Source organism: Anomaloglossus baeobatrachus, chromosome 12 (assembly GCF_048569485.1).
Source record: "Anomaloglossus baeobatrachus isolate aAnoBae1 chromosome 12, aAnoBae1.hap1, whole genome shotgun sequence".
Classification (NCBI taxonomy): domain Eukaryota; kingdom Metazoa; phylum Chordata; class Amphibia; order Anura; family Aromobatidae; genus Anomaloglossus; species Anomaloglossus baeobatrachus.
The window spans coordinates 93,155,482-93,171,397 of NC_134364.1; the positions used below are offsets into that span (position 1 = coordinate 93,155,482).

At 39.6% G+C, this 15,916-nt stretch overlaps 1 protein-coding gene across 2 annotated transcripts; it reads right to left on the minus strand.

Annotated features, from left to right (window-relative positions):
- Positions 1 to 40: 40 nt before the first annotated feature.
- LOC142257804 (olfactory receptor 5AP2-like) lies at positions 41 to 3,409 on the minus strand. Of its 2 annotated transcripts, none has more exons than XM_075330027.1 (2): positions 3,385 to 3,409; positions 41 to 936 (listed from the first exon to the last, which is right to left on the minus strand). In XM_075330027.1, the coding sequence occupies exons 1-2, from the start codon at positions 3,407 to 3,409 to the stop codon at positions 41 to 43; spliced, it is 921 nt and encodes a 306-aa protein (XP_075186142.1). The 2 variants fall into 2 exon arrangements, with proteins under 2 accessions (XP_075186142.1, XP_075186141.1); XM_075330026.1 differs by having other exon boundaries at positions 41 to 945.
- Positions 3,410 to 15,916: the final 12,507 nt, after the last annotated feature.

A 15,916-nucleotide genomic window follows, 5' to 3' on the forward strand; every position in this document is an offset into this window, starting at 1 on the left:
TTTACTAAATGTTTACAGAAAGTATCTTGCCTCAATGGGTTTATTGCCTAAATAGTTTAATTTTGATAGTGTCTTTAACGTCCTTGTTCCTCATGCTGTAGATGACAGGATTCAACATTGGTGTCACCACTGTATATAGAATGGACACAATCTTGCCTATCTCAGGAGAGTAGGTGGAGCGAGGTTTCAGGTACATGAACATAATGGTCCCATAGTACACAGACACAACAGTGAGGTGGGAAGTGCATGTGGAGAAAGCTTTTTGTCTCCCTTGGGAAGAACGGATCTTGAAGATGGTAAAGATGATGTGGACATATGAAACTAATGTCAATAAGAAAGCAAACATGATAACGATCTGTCCCGCAACCTGCATGACTATTTCATTAGTATGAGTATCTTTGCACGAGAGTTGAAAGAAAGGAGGCATCTCACAGAAGAAGTGGTTGACATGGAATTTGCAAAAGGGTAGTTGGAAAGTGAGCAGCGTATGGATAAGGGAATTTCCTAAGCCTACAGTCCAAGATATGGAGGCTAAACAAGCACATATCCTCTTGCTAATAATTGTTTGGTAGTGTAATGGTCTACAAATGGCCACAAATCGATCATAGGCCATAATGGCAAGAAGGACACACTCGGTGCCTCCTAACCCCATATGGAAATACATTTGAACTGCACATCCCAAGAGAGAAATGCTCCTGTCTTCGGATAGGGTATTTATTAGAATTATTGGCACAATATTGGAGGAGAAAGAAATGTCGATAACGGAAAGATTACTCAAGAAGAAGTACATTGGTGTTTGCAGCTTTGAGTTGATTTTCACCACAAGGATCAGAAGAATATTCCCAGACAAGGTTGTTACGTACATCATCAGGAACATAATAAAGCAGATGACCTGGAGATACAGGACATTGGACAGGCCAAGGAGAAAGAATCGTCCTGGAGATACTACTAGACCTTGTACTAACCAATAGGCCAGACCGCATATCAAATATACAAGTTGGGGGTTACTTGGGGAATAGTGATCACAAAATAATAAGTTTTCATGTATTCTTTAGTAAGATGTCTAGTAGAGGTGCTACAAGGACACTAAACTTCAGGAAAGCAAATTTTAAACGGTTGAGAGATGATCTTAGTGCAATAAACTGGGATGATGTACTAAGTAATAAAAGTACACAAAGCAAATGGGAGACTTTTATGAGCATCCTGAATAGGGCTTGTGCAGAAAATATACCCTATGGGAACAAACATGCTAGAAATAGGAGGAAACCCCTATGGCTAAATAGAGCTGTAAGGGAAGCAATAAAAGAAAAACAGAAAGCCTTAAAAGAATTAAAGAGGGTAGGTAGTGATGAGGCATTATATAATTATAGAAAATTAAATAAAATATGTAAAAAGCAAATTAAGTTAGCTAAGTTTGAGACAGAGAGACTCATTGCGAGAGAAAGTAAAAATAATCCTAAAATATTCTTTAACTACATAAACAGTAAAAAACTGAAAAGCGATAGTGTTGGCCCCCTTAAAAATAGTCTTGGTGAAATGGTGGAAGGGGATGAGGGTAAAGCCAACCTGCTGAATGACTTTTTTTCTACGGTTTTTATACAAGAAAATGCCATGGCAGATGACATGACCAGTGATACCATAAATTCACACTTGAATATTACCTGCTTAACCCAGCAGGAAGTACGCCGCCGCCTCGAAATCACTAAGGTTGACAAATCTCCGGGCCCGGATGGCATACACCCCAGAGTACTACAGGAATTGAGTTCTGTGATAGATAGACCATTATTTTTAATCTTCTCAGATTCCTTAATAACAGGGTCGGTACCGCAGGACTGGCGCATAGCAAATGTGGTGCCAATATTCAAAAAGGGGACAAAAACTGAGCCGGGAAATTATAGGCCGGTAAGTTTAACCTCTACGGTTGGTAAAATCCTTGAGGGTTTCTTGAGAGATGCTATATTGGAGTATCTCAAGAAAAATAACCTTATGACAGAGTATCAACATGGGTTTATGAGGGATCGATCCTGTCAAACTAATTTGATCAGCTTCTATGAAGAGGTAAGTTCAAGTCTGGACCAGGGAAATGCAGTGGATGTTGTGTATATGGACTTTTCAAAAGCTTTTGATACGGTGCCACACAAAAGGTTGGTACATAAAATGAGAATAATGGGGATAGGGGAAAATATGTGTAACTGGGTTAAAAACTGGCTAAGTGATAGGAAACAAAGGGTGGTTATTAATGGTACGTACTCGGACTGGGTCTCAGTTCATAGTGGGGTACCACAGGGGTCAGTATTGGGCCCACTTCTTTTCAACATATTTATAAATGACCTTGTTGGGGGCATGCGGAGTAGAATTTCAATATTTGCAGATGATACTAAACTCTGCAGGGTAATCAATACAGAGGAGGATAATTTTATATTACAGGGAGATTTATGTAAATTGGAGGATTGGGCTGAGAAGTGGCAATTGAAGTTTAATGTAGATAAATGTAAGGTCATGCACTTGGGTAGAGGAAATAACATTTATGATTATGTACTTAATCGTAGAACACTGGGTAAAACAGACACAGAAAAAGACTTGGGTGTATTGGTGGATGGTAAACTTCACTTTAGTGGACAGTGTCAGGCAGCTGCTGCCAGGGCTAATAAAATAATGGGATGTATTAAAAGAGGTATAAGTGTTCATGAAAAAAATATAGTTCTACCTCTGTACAAGTCACTAGTGCGACCACACTTAGAATACTGTGTACAATTCTGGTCACCGATATATAAGAAGGACATAGCTGAACTAGAGAGGGTGCAGAGAAGAGCCACCAAGATTATTAGAGGAATGGGTGGGCTGCAATACCAAGACAGGTTATTAAACTTGGGGTTATTTAGTTTGGAAAAACGAAGGCTTAGGGGGGATCTAATCACAATGTATAAATATATGAGGGGACAGTACAGAGACCTTTCCAAAGATCTTTTTACACCAAGGCCTGCGACTGGAACACGGGGGCATCCACTACGTCTTGAGGAAAGAAGGTTTAATCATAATCACAGACGAGGATTCTTTACTGTACGAGCAGTGAGACTATGGAACTCTCTGCCACATGATGTTGTAATGAGTGATTCACTACTAACATTTAAGCAGAGCCTGGACGCCTTTCTTGAAAAATGTAATATTACCAGTTATGTATATTAGATTTTATGACAGGGTATTGATCCAGGGAACTAGTCTGATTGCCGGATGTGGAGTCAGGAAGGAAATTTTTTCCCCATTGGAACTTGTTTGCCACATTGGGGTTTTTTTGCCTTCCTCTGGATCAACATGTTAGGCTACAGGTTGAACTAGATGGACTTAGAGTCTCCCTTCAACCTTAAAAACTATGAACTATGATACTAGATGTTTGATTTGAGTCTCCCATTTTATGTACTGTAGCTGGTGAATGGGAGACAAACAATAAAATAGATAAATGTACCCATAGTTGAATGTTCTCTTTTATTTGCATATAGAAAAGCACAAATTTAGCATTGTTCCAGAGCATATGACTTTAAGCTGCTTTCTCAGATGATTTAGGGGGGCTTTACACGTTGCGACATCGCTACCGATATATCATCGGGGGTCACATCGTTAGTGACGCACATCCAGCGCCGGTAGCGACATCGCAACATGTAAATCCTTGGTGCGACGATGAACGAGCACAGAAGCGTACAATATCACTGATCTGTGTAACGTCGTTCATTTCCATAATGTCGGTTCAACCACAGGTACGATGTTGTTCTTGCAGCTCCACACATCGCTGTGGGTAAACACGCAGGAGCAACAAACATCTCCTTACCTGTGTCCTGCCAGCAATGCGGAAGGGAGAAGGCGGGCGGGATGTTATGTCCTGCTCATCTCCGCCCCTCCGCTTCTATTGGCCGGCCGAATAGGGACGTCATGGTGACATCGCTGTGACACCGAACGCACTTCACCCTTGAAGGAGGGATTGTTCAGCAGTCACAGCGACGTCGCAGAGCAGGTATGTGCGTGTGAAAGAAGCTGCAGTAGCGATAATGTTCACTATGGCAGCAATCACCACATATCGCATGTGCGACGGGGCGGGTGCTGTCGCACTGGACATCGCTAGCAATTGCTAGCGATGTCGCAATGTGTAAAGCCCGCCTTAGCCTCCATCTTTTGGAGGAACATCCAATACTTTCTGGACTTTCTTGCTGAGCCCAACCACTGTGGTGGTGTATCTACCAGGAGGTAGGTACACTTTAAGTTGATTTGTCAGTTCTCGTACATGAAGTCATCATATAAGAGAAAATGAGGAGCTGAGAACTATATTTTTTTTTACTTGATTTAGTATTTTTATATAGAAAGCTGTTTAAATGTTGCCTGGACTTAAAGAGGAAGCCTGTGAGTCTTGCTTCCCTCACACTCATATCATACACTGTGTGCTTAATTATTAGGCAAGGGTGTATTTTATCATCTTTCCCCCATCTCACTCAACCCATCCAAAACTGATCTATCCATGAGAGTCGCTCACTCTCCCCGGTCCCGCAAGCTTGCTGCCTCAGGTTAACCCTTGACTCTGCTTTCTCCTTGAAGCCACATAACCAAGCCCTTGTCTGGGCCAAGAAATATCTGAAGACAGATTTTTCAAAGGTTTTATGGACTAATGAAATGAGATTGCCTCCTAGTGAACCAGATGGATGGGTCAAGACTGGATCAATAATGGGTACAGACCTCCACTTCCACTCTGAGACCAAGAAGATGGAAGTGGGCTAGCTGCTGTGAGCTAATATTTAATAATATGAAATTATCTAGATGGACTTTTTTGGGTTGAAGATGGACTCAAAATAAATTAATAAATCTTCTGCCAATTTTTACAATACACTTTCTTCAAACAGTAGTAGAAGAAAAGTTTTCTTCTCTCAAGAAAACCCTGATTTTTATACTGTACAATGCTCCATCGTAGCATCAATGTCTCCACTGCTTGGCTGCCAATAAAAGTCTTAAAGATGAAAAGATAATGACCCGGCCCCTTCTTCACCGGACATAAACTCTACTGAAGATTTGTGGCTCTTCTTAAATGGGAGATTTATTGTGAAGGAGAACAGTGATTAATGTCTTAGGCTGTGGTTGGTGCTGCCCAAAAAGATGACCGTCAACAGATAAAGAAACAGACGGATTCCTATTTAGTAACATAGCCTCTCTTCGGCTATTGAAATGAAAGGGAGGCTATATTACTATATTGGTTACTTAATTTTTTGGGAAACATATTTTTGTACATTGAGTTATATGGATATAAACAATTGAGATGGGAGAATTTAGGTTTTCCATTTAGGTGCCCAATAATTCTGCATAGAGATATTCTCCTAAGAAAGACAAAACTTCACTTTTACTTTATTAACTATTCAGGCTTTTGGATTCTAATGTTCTTCAATAAATAATAATAATGATAATAAATTAAATAATCAATTAAAAAAAATAAACAAAATTAGTCTTTAAAAATACAAATTGCTTAATAATTGTGCTCACAGTATAGAGAAAGCCTGAGATTCCTGCATTCCCTGCCCATTCATAGAAAAAGTATGCGAGTCCTGCTTCCTGCCCATACCATGATTGACAGTTCTACATATATACAAACTCTGGAGCAGGACTCACAGACTTCTACTATGAATGGGCAGTGAATGAAAGACTCACAGGCTTTAGGACTCGCATGCTTTAGGACTCTCAGGCTTTAGGACTCACAGGCTTTTTCTTAGAGTTACGGGAAACAGGAGTCATAGGTTTCTCTACAAGTGGGTGTGGGAAGCAAAACTTATAGACTTCCTTTATGAGGGCCCATGAAGACAGGGGTCACAGACTTTCTTTTTTGTGCAAAACAGAAAAGAATAACCTTATGTTTTATTATGAAATACATCAGCTTTTCAGCAAAAAAATCTTGAAAATGTATAATATTATAACAAATGATATATTTTAGCAATGTATTATTAAAAATAATTAAGAGATTTGGGCACTTGTAAATGAGGTTTTGTCCTCATTTGCATGAGAGGCTCTATAAGACGTCTTTTGTTGTGTTGACTGATTTTTTTTCCGGACAGAATTTGAACCCATAGAAAAAAATTGACGTATTCACATATCCATACGAATCACGAACCTGAGAATGGGATCCATGAGACTCAGTTCATGACCTGTATGTTGGAAAGCCTCCAGTTTGCTTCCATTTTGCATTCATGTCTAAAAATTTGACCTTCCAAGTTTTTTTTTACTTGGAAGCAAGCACTCCTGTTCAATGAAAAAAAAAAAGAGAAAAATTAAGAAGCAGCTAAGGTGACTCCTGAGAAAAAAATTGGTCCCCGTTTCTCAGGGATAAGACTAACATGGTTTTGTGTATCTAGCCTAAGTGCCCCCATCTACATTAGACTAATGCTTCCCAAACCCACTGATTTTATTGGGTTTGACCAATGCTCTAATGTGTATCGGGGTGGCGGTGGAGTGTAGTATTCTGGCACTGTTGATAGACAGCCACACTCCTCCCTGTTTAGTGTGTTGTATAATTATAGTTTCCATCATATTCCATACTGTGCAGCTGTTACCAGTCCACTGCCACTGCTAATACATAGTCACACATCACGTGCCTTTCCATGGTATTCTTTAGCTATACTGGATTGCTGCTGCTTCTTGGGCTGCCTGTTTTGGCCCTACCCAACCGAACATCTCCTTACTAGTCCCATCATATTCTATACTGCACAGTTGCTGCCCCTTCTGATTCACATTCATTCACACCTCTCTGGCTCTCAGCTTGTACAAAGTAAATAATGTATGAAATAGAGAGAAATACATCAGCTCACCTGTTTCTGGGACGCCATAGAGAAAAGTGATGCATGTGACTACAGTCCAACCTCCTGGATAACAATAGCTATGTGACTAAAGAATTGAAAATCTCCAGCAACTATAGAGGGAAATAGTCCAAATTTAAGACATATATCACAGAAAGCACCCTTAGGTAAACTACCTGGGTATTTTGAAGAAACGCTAAGAAATAAATTCAAAAGGTTTTTTCATTCCATCATTTTTTATTTTTTATTCAAACAAACACCACACCACAAAGGAGATTATGTTACATCCAAAAAACTGTCACAGGTTAGAAAGGTTTGGCAATACATATCCTGCTATGCAGTTATCATCAATTTTTTTAAAATTTTTATTTTTTTATATATATATATATATATATATGGTTTGATTCATACAGTGCAGCGGCTCATCATACTGGCAAAGAAGTATTGAATTTTGCCTCTGAAAATATCAATTAACCGGCTAAATTTTACATGTGGAAAGCAGTAATAGGGGACACAAAATATCGGCCTCTATTTTAAAGACATATGTCTAAACATAACGCCAAACGACTAGGGGAGGAACTTCCATACCATATAGTCTAATATTATGTTCAAGATACCTTTCTGGCAAAACAATCCTACTAACAGCCGATAAATAGATAATACTGGCGGTTTCACCTAGGTTTAGGCATAAAAGCAGTGACACACTAATGGCAGTATATGTCCGACAATGTCACATGGCACCGCACCTGGGTTTATGCATACAATACAGTGACACACTTCTGCCTATCAATCCACAAGTAAAGCCGTAATTAGCCTTTTGCCACACAAAGCTGTAATAAGTGTGGCCAGAACTAATATAAATTCACAGTGTATGACCGATAGTGTCACACAGCACCGCACGAATCATGTATACCATATTACTTTAACATCATTATACATTAAGACGTTAGCCTAACTCTAATAATACCTGAGCAGTGGATGACTCTCTCCTTTCCCCGACGTACGCACGTTTCGCGCCAGCTTTCTCAAGAGGGGCATGTCGGGTAGGGAGAAAGTTGCTGCTGATATATCAGTCCGCAACCAATAAAGCGAGAGAGGGTGTGTGGTAACTAGCCAATAAACTACAGAGGAGGCGTGTATAGGGTGCGCGTCACTGATGCCATACAGGGGAACACCATCGGAATCTCCCCAAACCTATAACTGCGCATGTCAGCGCCAGAAAGAATCACTCCCTGCCACGTGCGCTGGACCGCACATCCAAGCCGCACATTGTATCGCAATACTGTAATCTGAAGTCTTCCAAACAACATTGGAGTGAATATCAATGGCGCTACAGTGTCAATAGCGCCCGTCAGCATCAGCATCAGCATCCAGGATATTACGATCCACATCTATAAATGCATTTATACATGTGCATGCCGTCCCATAAAAATACAGCTAGAATTAGAAAAACAGAGAAAGTAGCCAGCAACATATAGTCACTACTATCACAATCGCAAATATAACATGGTTTCTTCTGATAATATCACAAGAAGAGGGGTGCTCACATACTCATTAAAGAAATATCCCATATATATGTCGCATATCATGAATATGACAGTTACTCAATAGATAGATGGTATAAAGTAATTTTAGATATATTTCCCTTATATCCATCTTTTTTTGAAAATAAAGAATTATACTTTCATGAACACCCAATAGACCTGATATATAGCTACATTGCTCTTATACCTCATCGTTCAAAATACTCATAACAAACCCATAGGGCACACTATATTTAGATCATATTAATTACCCCCTTATTTTTATTTACAGTAGCTCAGCCGAACAGAAAGGTGCGAGAAGGATCATAAGTGCAATCTACTGGGACAACCCGCAGGTAGCTCCTGCAGTAGCCACCCACTGGGCAGTCACCAGAGAACGCAACAGTGACCCCACAAATCGCACCGCAGGCCGAGACAACCACGATGTTCCAGATATTAAAGACATTGATATAAATAAATCTCCGACACAGAGCAATAAATACATAATATCCAAATATACTATAAACATATGAATATATATGAAAATTCACATCAATTCAATATCATTATATAATTCATTAGAAATTCATAAAAAATTCATAAAAAATTCTTAAAAAAGGGGGGTGATTCCAGCCCAACGTTGCCTCTGAATTTTCTTCCAGTAGGGAATTGAATACCGCCACTCTCTTTTTTTCTCTTTTTTCCTTTTTTTTGTTATAGAGAAAAAATCCCTCATCCATTGTTCTCCAATAGTGCCTTGTTGGTAAAGGTTGGTTAAAGCAGACCTGATATTAGATAATTATCTAGAACGAACACAAAAATGGAATTATTAACTTAAAAACAACAACTAAATACAAAAACTAAGTTAAAATCACCCACCCATAAAAAGACTACCTGAATACTCATTTTTAATTTTTGACTATGCAGAAGAAATAGACTAATACCTTGAACTACACAATATTGGATTTCCCACACTGAACCCAAGAGAATCTACTGCTGGAAATTTCTCTTCCTGAATACATTTAGTTCCCAAGAAACGATCCATATCCATGGCTTTCATTTAGCCCTTGTGGGGACATAGATCCCAGATAGTAGATCCACTTGCATTCAACCCTGGCTAAAGCCTGACCTATATTCCCTCCTCTTGGTCCAAGACTAACTTGGTCAATAGCTTTAAATTTCAGGCCATTGGGGTTGCATTGATGAAATGTTTTAAAGTGCCTGGGTACACTTTTTAGGAGAGTATCGTCCTCAATTGTTTTAGCATTTTTGATGTCCCTGAGATGCTCAAGGACTCGTACCTTCATTTCACGTGTTGTGAGACCAACGTACATTTTTGGACATGGGCATTCAGCCACATATACAATTCCCATGGATGAACAGGTCAAAGTTTTGCGGATGTCGTATACAACAGATCCATCGAAATTCTGAAATGTTTTAGTCTTAGTACAATTTCCACACGCCTTACAAAGGCCACATGGAAAGAATCCCCACAAGGTGGTATTGGGCTTTTTATTGCCCTGTTTTTTCTCATAATGGCTATGTACAAGCAAATCTCGCAAGTTCTTCTAGCGTCTAGCCACAATTGATGGCTTTGTGGGAATGTAATTCTTTAGAACCGGATCCGTCAATAGGACACCCCAATGCTTTTCAACTATTGACTTGAAATCACTCCATTGGGAACTGTAAGTGGCAATCAATCGTGTAATTTTAGAGGAATCTTTTTCATCGCTGTTTCTGTTGCCAAAAAGGAGATCATCCCTCTTGGCCTGAAAAGCTCGTTTATAGCCGCGCTTAATGCATCGCCGGCTATATCCGCGATCTTCAAATCTGCGGGCAATATCTTTGGCCTGCCTATGAAAATCATTGTCTTGTGTGCATATCCTCCTGGCTCTGAGAAATTGGCAAACGGGAATCCCATTGACAGTAGCCAGGGGATGGGAGGACGTGGCATGAAGCAAGGAATTCGTGGCAGTCTTCTTTCGAAACATATCAGTCACTAGGTCCCCATTCTCTAAAGCTGAAATCTTGATGTCCAGGAAATCTAGTTGTTTACCATACTTATACGTAAGCTTGATATTAAATTTATTATTGTTTAAATTGGACATCAGTCTTTCCAACTCAGAGATAGGTCCGGACCACAGAAACCATATGTCATCAATGTATCGCATTTTGGATGTAACATAATCTCCTTTGTGGTGTGGTGTTTGTTTGAATAAAAAATAAAAAATGATGGAATGAAAAAACCTTTTGAATTTATTTCTTAGCGTTTCTTCAAAATACCCAGGTAGTTTACCTAAGGGTGCTTTCTGTGATATAGTTGCGTCTTTGAAGGCTAATTTAATATGTTTTTGGACCTTGTGTGTTTCTAATTGTCTAATTGCTGTTTTACTACAGTTGTCCACCATATTGTTCAATATGGATTTCAAGGCCAAGGAGACTCTTTGGCTATCTAAAGCTACGGATCTGTTCAAACAAGGAGCCCCCACAGTCGTACCTAAGACTACTAGTGACTATAAAGATCATTTAAAACAGTATAAATTTTGTATGCAGAAAAAAACGAAATTATGGTGGAACAAAACGTTACTTGATAATTATTTGATGCAAAAAATCATTCCTAGAGGGTTGAGGATTCAGCTCTTTCCTTCCTTTGAATTGCACAATGAAGAATTAGTTAATAGATGGATTAAGGCGGCAGAAGGCTGTTCCCTCGAATTTATAAGGATTATTATCGACAATAATATACTGTCACTTAATAAATTGGATGAAGAAATTGAAAATCTCATGCTAATGATTAAAAAAGATCTCTCTCTGGAGCAGCTCAATAAATATATAAGCGAACTTGAGAAAGATATAGACAAATGGGAGCTGGACATCAGCCAATTAAAAGCCAAAAAGTACCAACGTGATATGGGAGACTATGAAAGTAAGATTATCTACAGGTGGCAACAACAGAAAAGTAATAATTTGAGGAAGCCATCTATACAATCTAGTGAGTACAATGCTACTGCCTCCATGTCGGACAGCTGTGCCTCCTCCAGTGATCTGGATGATGCAGGTGACATTTATCAACGAACACGCACACGCAGCAAACAATTAATCAAATATCCGGATATTTTTGATTCGAGAAAAAAACGTAAGGACAAATATGATCAATACAAGGTAATTAACTTGTCCGATTATGCGTTGTCCGATATTCAGTTGCGGGTTTTGGAAAGGGGTTTGACGTTCTCTCCTTCTCAATATTTAGATGAATTCACGGCGGTAAAGGACGTCAACCTTTTCGCGCGAAAGTTGGTCTTGCGTCGCCTGCACCATAGATCAGATAATAAGGAGATTTTTACCACAGATGTTGAAGAGAGGCTTTGGAGAATTTGGAGGCATTGGCATTGGAAAGTGAGATGTCTACTGGTAAGTTCCCTAAACATTTATTTGAAAAAAGTAAAACCTTCCCGTCATTGAGCTTGTGTCCAGCTACTGAAGTATTTACAAAATTGGTTATTAATGATATCAAGAAACTTAAAACTACTAAAACCATCAGGGCATCCAATTTAAATTATAAAGAAAGAGAGGCTCTTAAACAATTGCAACAGCTGGATGATGTTTTATTCAAACCAGCCGACAAGGGCGGCAACTTAGTTGTGTGGCCTTGTCGGCTGTATGAGAAACAAGCTTATCATCTGCTTAACGACTTAAAATGTTATAAGGTGTTGGACAAAAATCCAACTGCAGAGTTTCAGAACCAGCTGGTAGCAATATTGGAAAGAGCCTTCTCTGAGGGTATAATCCCTAAGACGTTTTTGGACAGTATGAAAAAGCTACAGCCCCGTATGCCCACACTATATTTGATCCCTAAGATCCACAAAGATCCACTTGATCCACCAGGGAGACCAATAATTTCGGGCAATGGGAGCCTGAGTGAGATCGTCGCCGTCACCATCGACCACTTCCTCAAACCTCTAGTATCAGCACTTCCATCATTTATAAAAGACACTACTTCGGCTCTACAGAGGTTGAATCATATTCATTTGGAGGATGAGATGGTCATGGTGATGGCTGACGTCGAGGCCCTATACACCTCAATAAGGCATGAGGACGGTTTGCGGGCTGTATCATGGTATTTGAATGAAAGTAATATGGACGCATCCACTTCTGGCCTCCTGTTAACATTGCTGGAATACATTTTATATCATAATTTTTTTACATTTAATGGCCGGATTTATTTACAGCAACAAGGAACGGCAATGGGGGCGGCATGTGCCCCCTCATATGCTAATTTATTTTTAGGTTTTTGGGAACGTCAGATTTTTTTAGGTGATTTTTTGCCAGCGATGTCGGGAGTCCAGGAGTGGATGCGATACATTGATGACATATGGTTTCTGTGGTCCGGACCTATCTCTGAGTTGGAAAGACTGATGTCCAATTTAAACAATAATAAATTTAATATCAAGCTTACGTATAAGTATGGTAAACAACTAGATTTCCTGGACATCAAGATTTCAGCTTTAGAGAATGGGGACCTAGTGACTGATATGTTTCGAAATAAGACTGCCACGAATTCCTTGCTTCATGCCACGTCCTCCCATCCCCTGGCTACTGTCAATGGGATTCCCGTTGGCCAATTTCTCAGAGCCAGGAGGATATGCACACAAGACAATGATTTTCATAGGCAGGCCAAAGATATTGCCCGCAGATTTGAAGATCGCGGATATAGCCGGCGATGCATTAAGCGCAGCTATAAACGAGCTTTTCAGGCCAAGAGGGATGATCTCCTTTTTGGCAACAGAAACAGCGATGAAAAAGATTCCTCTAAAATTACACGATTGATTGCCACTTACAGTTCCCAATGGAGTGATTTCAAGTCAATAGTTGAAAAGCATTGGGGTGTCCTATTGACGGATCCGGTTCTAAAGAATTACATTCCCACAAAGCCATCAATTGTGGCTAGACGCTCGAAGAACTTGCGAGATTTGCTTGTACATAGCCATTATGAGAAAAAACAGGGCAATAAAAAGCCCAATACCACCTTGTGGGGATTCTTTCCATGTGGCCTTTGTAAGGCGTGTGGAAATTGTACTAAGACTAAAACATTTCAGAATTTCGATGGATCTGTTGTATACGACATCCGCAAAACTTTGACCTGTTCATCCATGGGAATTGTATATGTGGCTGAATGCCCATGTCCAAAAATTTACGTTGGTCTCACAACGCGTGAAATGAAGGTACGAGTCCTTGAGCATCTCAGGGACATAAAAAATGCTAAAACAATTGAGGACGATACTCTCCTAAAAAGTGTACCCAGGCACTTTAAAACATTTCATCAATGCAACCCCAATGGCCTGAAATTTAAAGCTATTGACCAAGTTAGTCTTGGACCAAGAGGAGGGAATATAGGTCAGGCTTTAGCCAGGGTTGAATGCAAGTGGATCTACTATCTGGGATCTATGTCCCCACAAGGGCTAAATGAAAGCCATGGATATGGATCGTTTCTTGGGAACTAAATGTATTCAGGAAGAGAAATTTCCAGCAGTAGATTCTCTTGGGTTCAGTGTGGGAAATCCAATATTGTGTAGTTCAAGGTATTAGTCTATTTCTTCTGCATAGTCAAAAATTAAAAATGAGTATTCAGGTAGTCTTTTTATGGGTGGGTGATTTTAACTTAGTTTTTGTATTTAGTTGTTGTTTTTAAGTTAATAATTCCATTTTTGTGTTCGTTCTAGATAATTATCTAATATCAGGTCTGCTTTAACCAACCTTTACCAACAAGGCACTATTGGAGAACAATGGATGAGGGATTTTTTCTCTATAACAAAAAAAAGGAAAAAAGAGAAAAAAAGAGAGTGGCGGTATTCAATTCCCTACTGGAAGAAAATTCAGAGGCAACGTTGGGCTGGAATCACCCCCCTTTTTTAAGAATTTTTTATGAATTTTTTATGAATTTCTAATGAATTATATAATGATATTGAATTGATGTGAATTTTCATATATATTCATATGTTTATAGTATATTTGGATATTATGTATTTATTGCTCTGTGTCGGAGATTTATTTATATCAATGTCTTTAATATCTGGAACATCGTGGTTGTCTCGGCCTGCGGTGCGATTTGTGGGGTCACTGTTGCGTTCTCTGGTGACTGCCCAGTGGGTGGCTACTGCAGGAGCTACCTGCGGGTTGTCCCAGTAGATTGCACTTATGATCCTTCTCGCACCTTTCTGTTCGGCTGAGCTACTGTAAATAAAAATAAGGGGGTGATTAATATGATCTAAATATAGTGTGCCCTATGGGTTTGTTATGAGTATTTTGAACGATGAGGTATAAGAGCAATGTAGCTATATATCAGGTCTATTGGGTGTTCATGAAAGTATAATTCTTTATTTTCAAAAAAAGATGGATATAAGGGAAATATATCTAAAATTACTTTATACCATCTATCTATTGAGTAACTGTCATATTCATGATATGCGACATATATATGGGATATTTCTTTAATGAGTATGTGAGCACCCCTCTTCTTGTGATATTATCAGAAGAAACCATGTTATATTTGCGATTGTGATAGTAGTGACTATATGTTGCTGGCTACTTTCTCTGTTTTTCTAATTCTAGCTGTATTTTTATGGGACGGCATGCACATGTATAAATGCATTTATAGATGTGGATCGTAATATCCTGGATGCTGATGCTGATGCTGACGGGCGCTATTGACACTGTAGCGCCATTGATATTCACTCCAATGTTGTTTGGAAGACTTCAGATTACAGTATTGCGATACAATGTGCGGCTTGGATGTGCGGTCCAGCGCGCGTGGCAGGGAGTGATTCTTTCTGGCGCTGACATGCGCAGTTATAGGTTTGGGGAGATTCCGATGGTGTTCCCCTGTATGGCATCAGTGACGCGCACCCTATACACGCCTCCTCTGTAGTTTATTGGCTAGTTACCACACACCCTCTCTCGCTTTATTGGTTGCGGACTGATATATCAGCAGCAACTTTCTCCCTACCCGACATGCCCCTCTTGAGAAAGCTGGCGCGAAACGTGCGTACGTCGGGGAAAGGAGAGAGTCATCCACTGCTCAGGTATTATTAGAGTTAGGCTAACGTCTTAATGTATAATGATGTTAAAGTAATATGGTATACATGATTCGTGCGGTGCTGTGTGACACTATCGGTCATACACTGTGAATTTATATTAGTTCTGGCCACACTTATTACAGCTTTGTGTGGCAAAAGGCTAATTACGGCTTTACTTGTGGATTGATAGGCAGAAGTGTGTCACTGTATTGTATGCATAAACCCAGGTGCGGTGCCATGTGACATTGTCGGACATATACTGCCATTAGTGTGTCACTGCTTTTATGCCTAAACCTAGGTGAAACCGCCAGTATTATCTATTTATCGGCTGTTAGTAGGATTGTTTTGCCAGAAAGGTATCTTGAACATAATATTAGACTATATGGTATGGAAGTTCCTCCCCTAGTCGTTTGTGGCGTTATGTTTAGACATATGTCTTTAAAATAGAGGCCGATATTTTGTGTCCCCTATTACTGCTTTCCACATGTAAAATTTAGCCGGT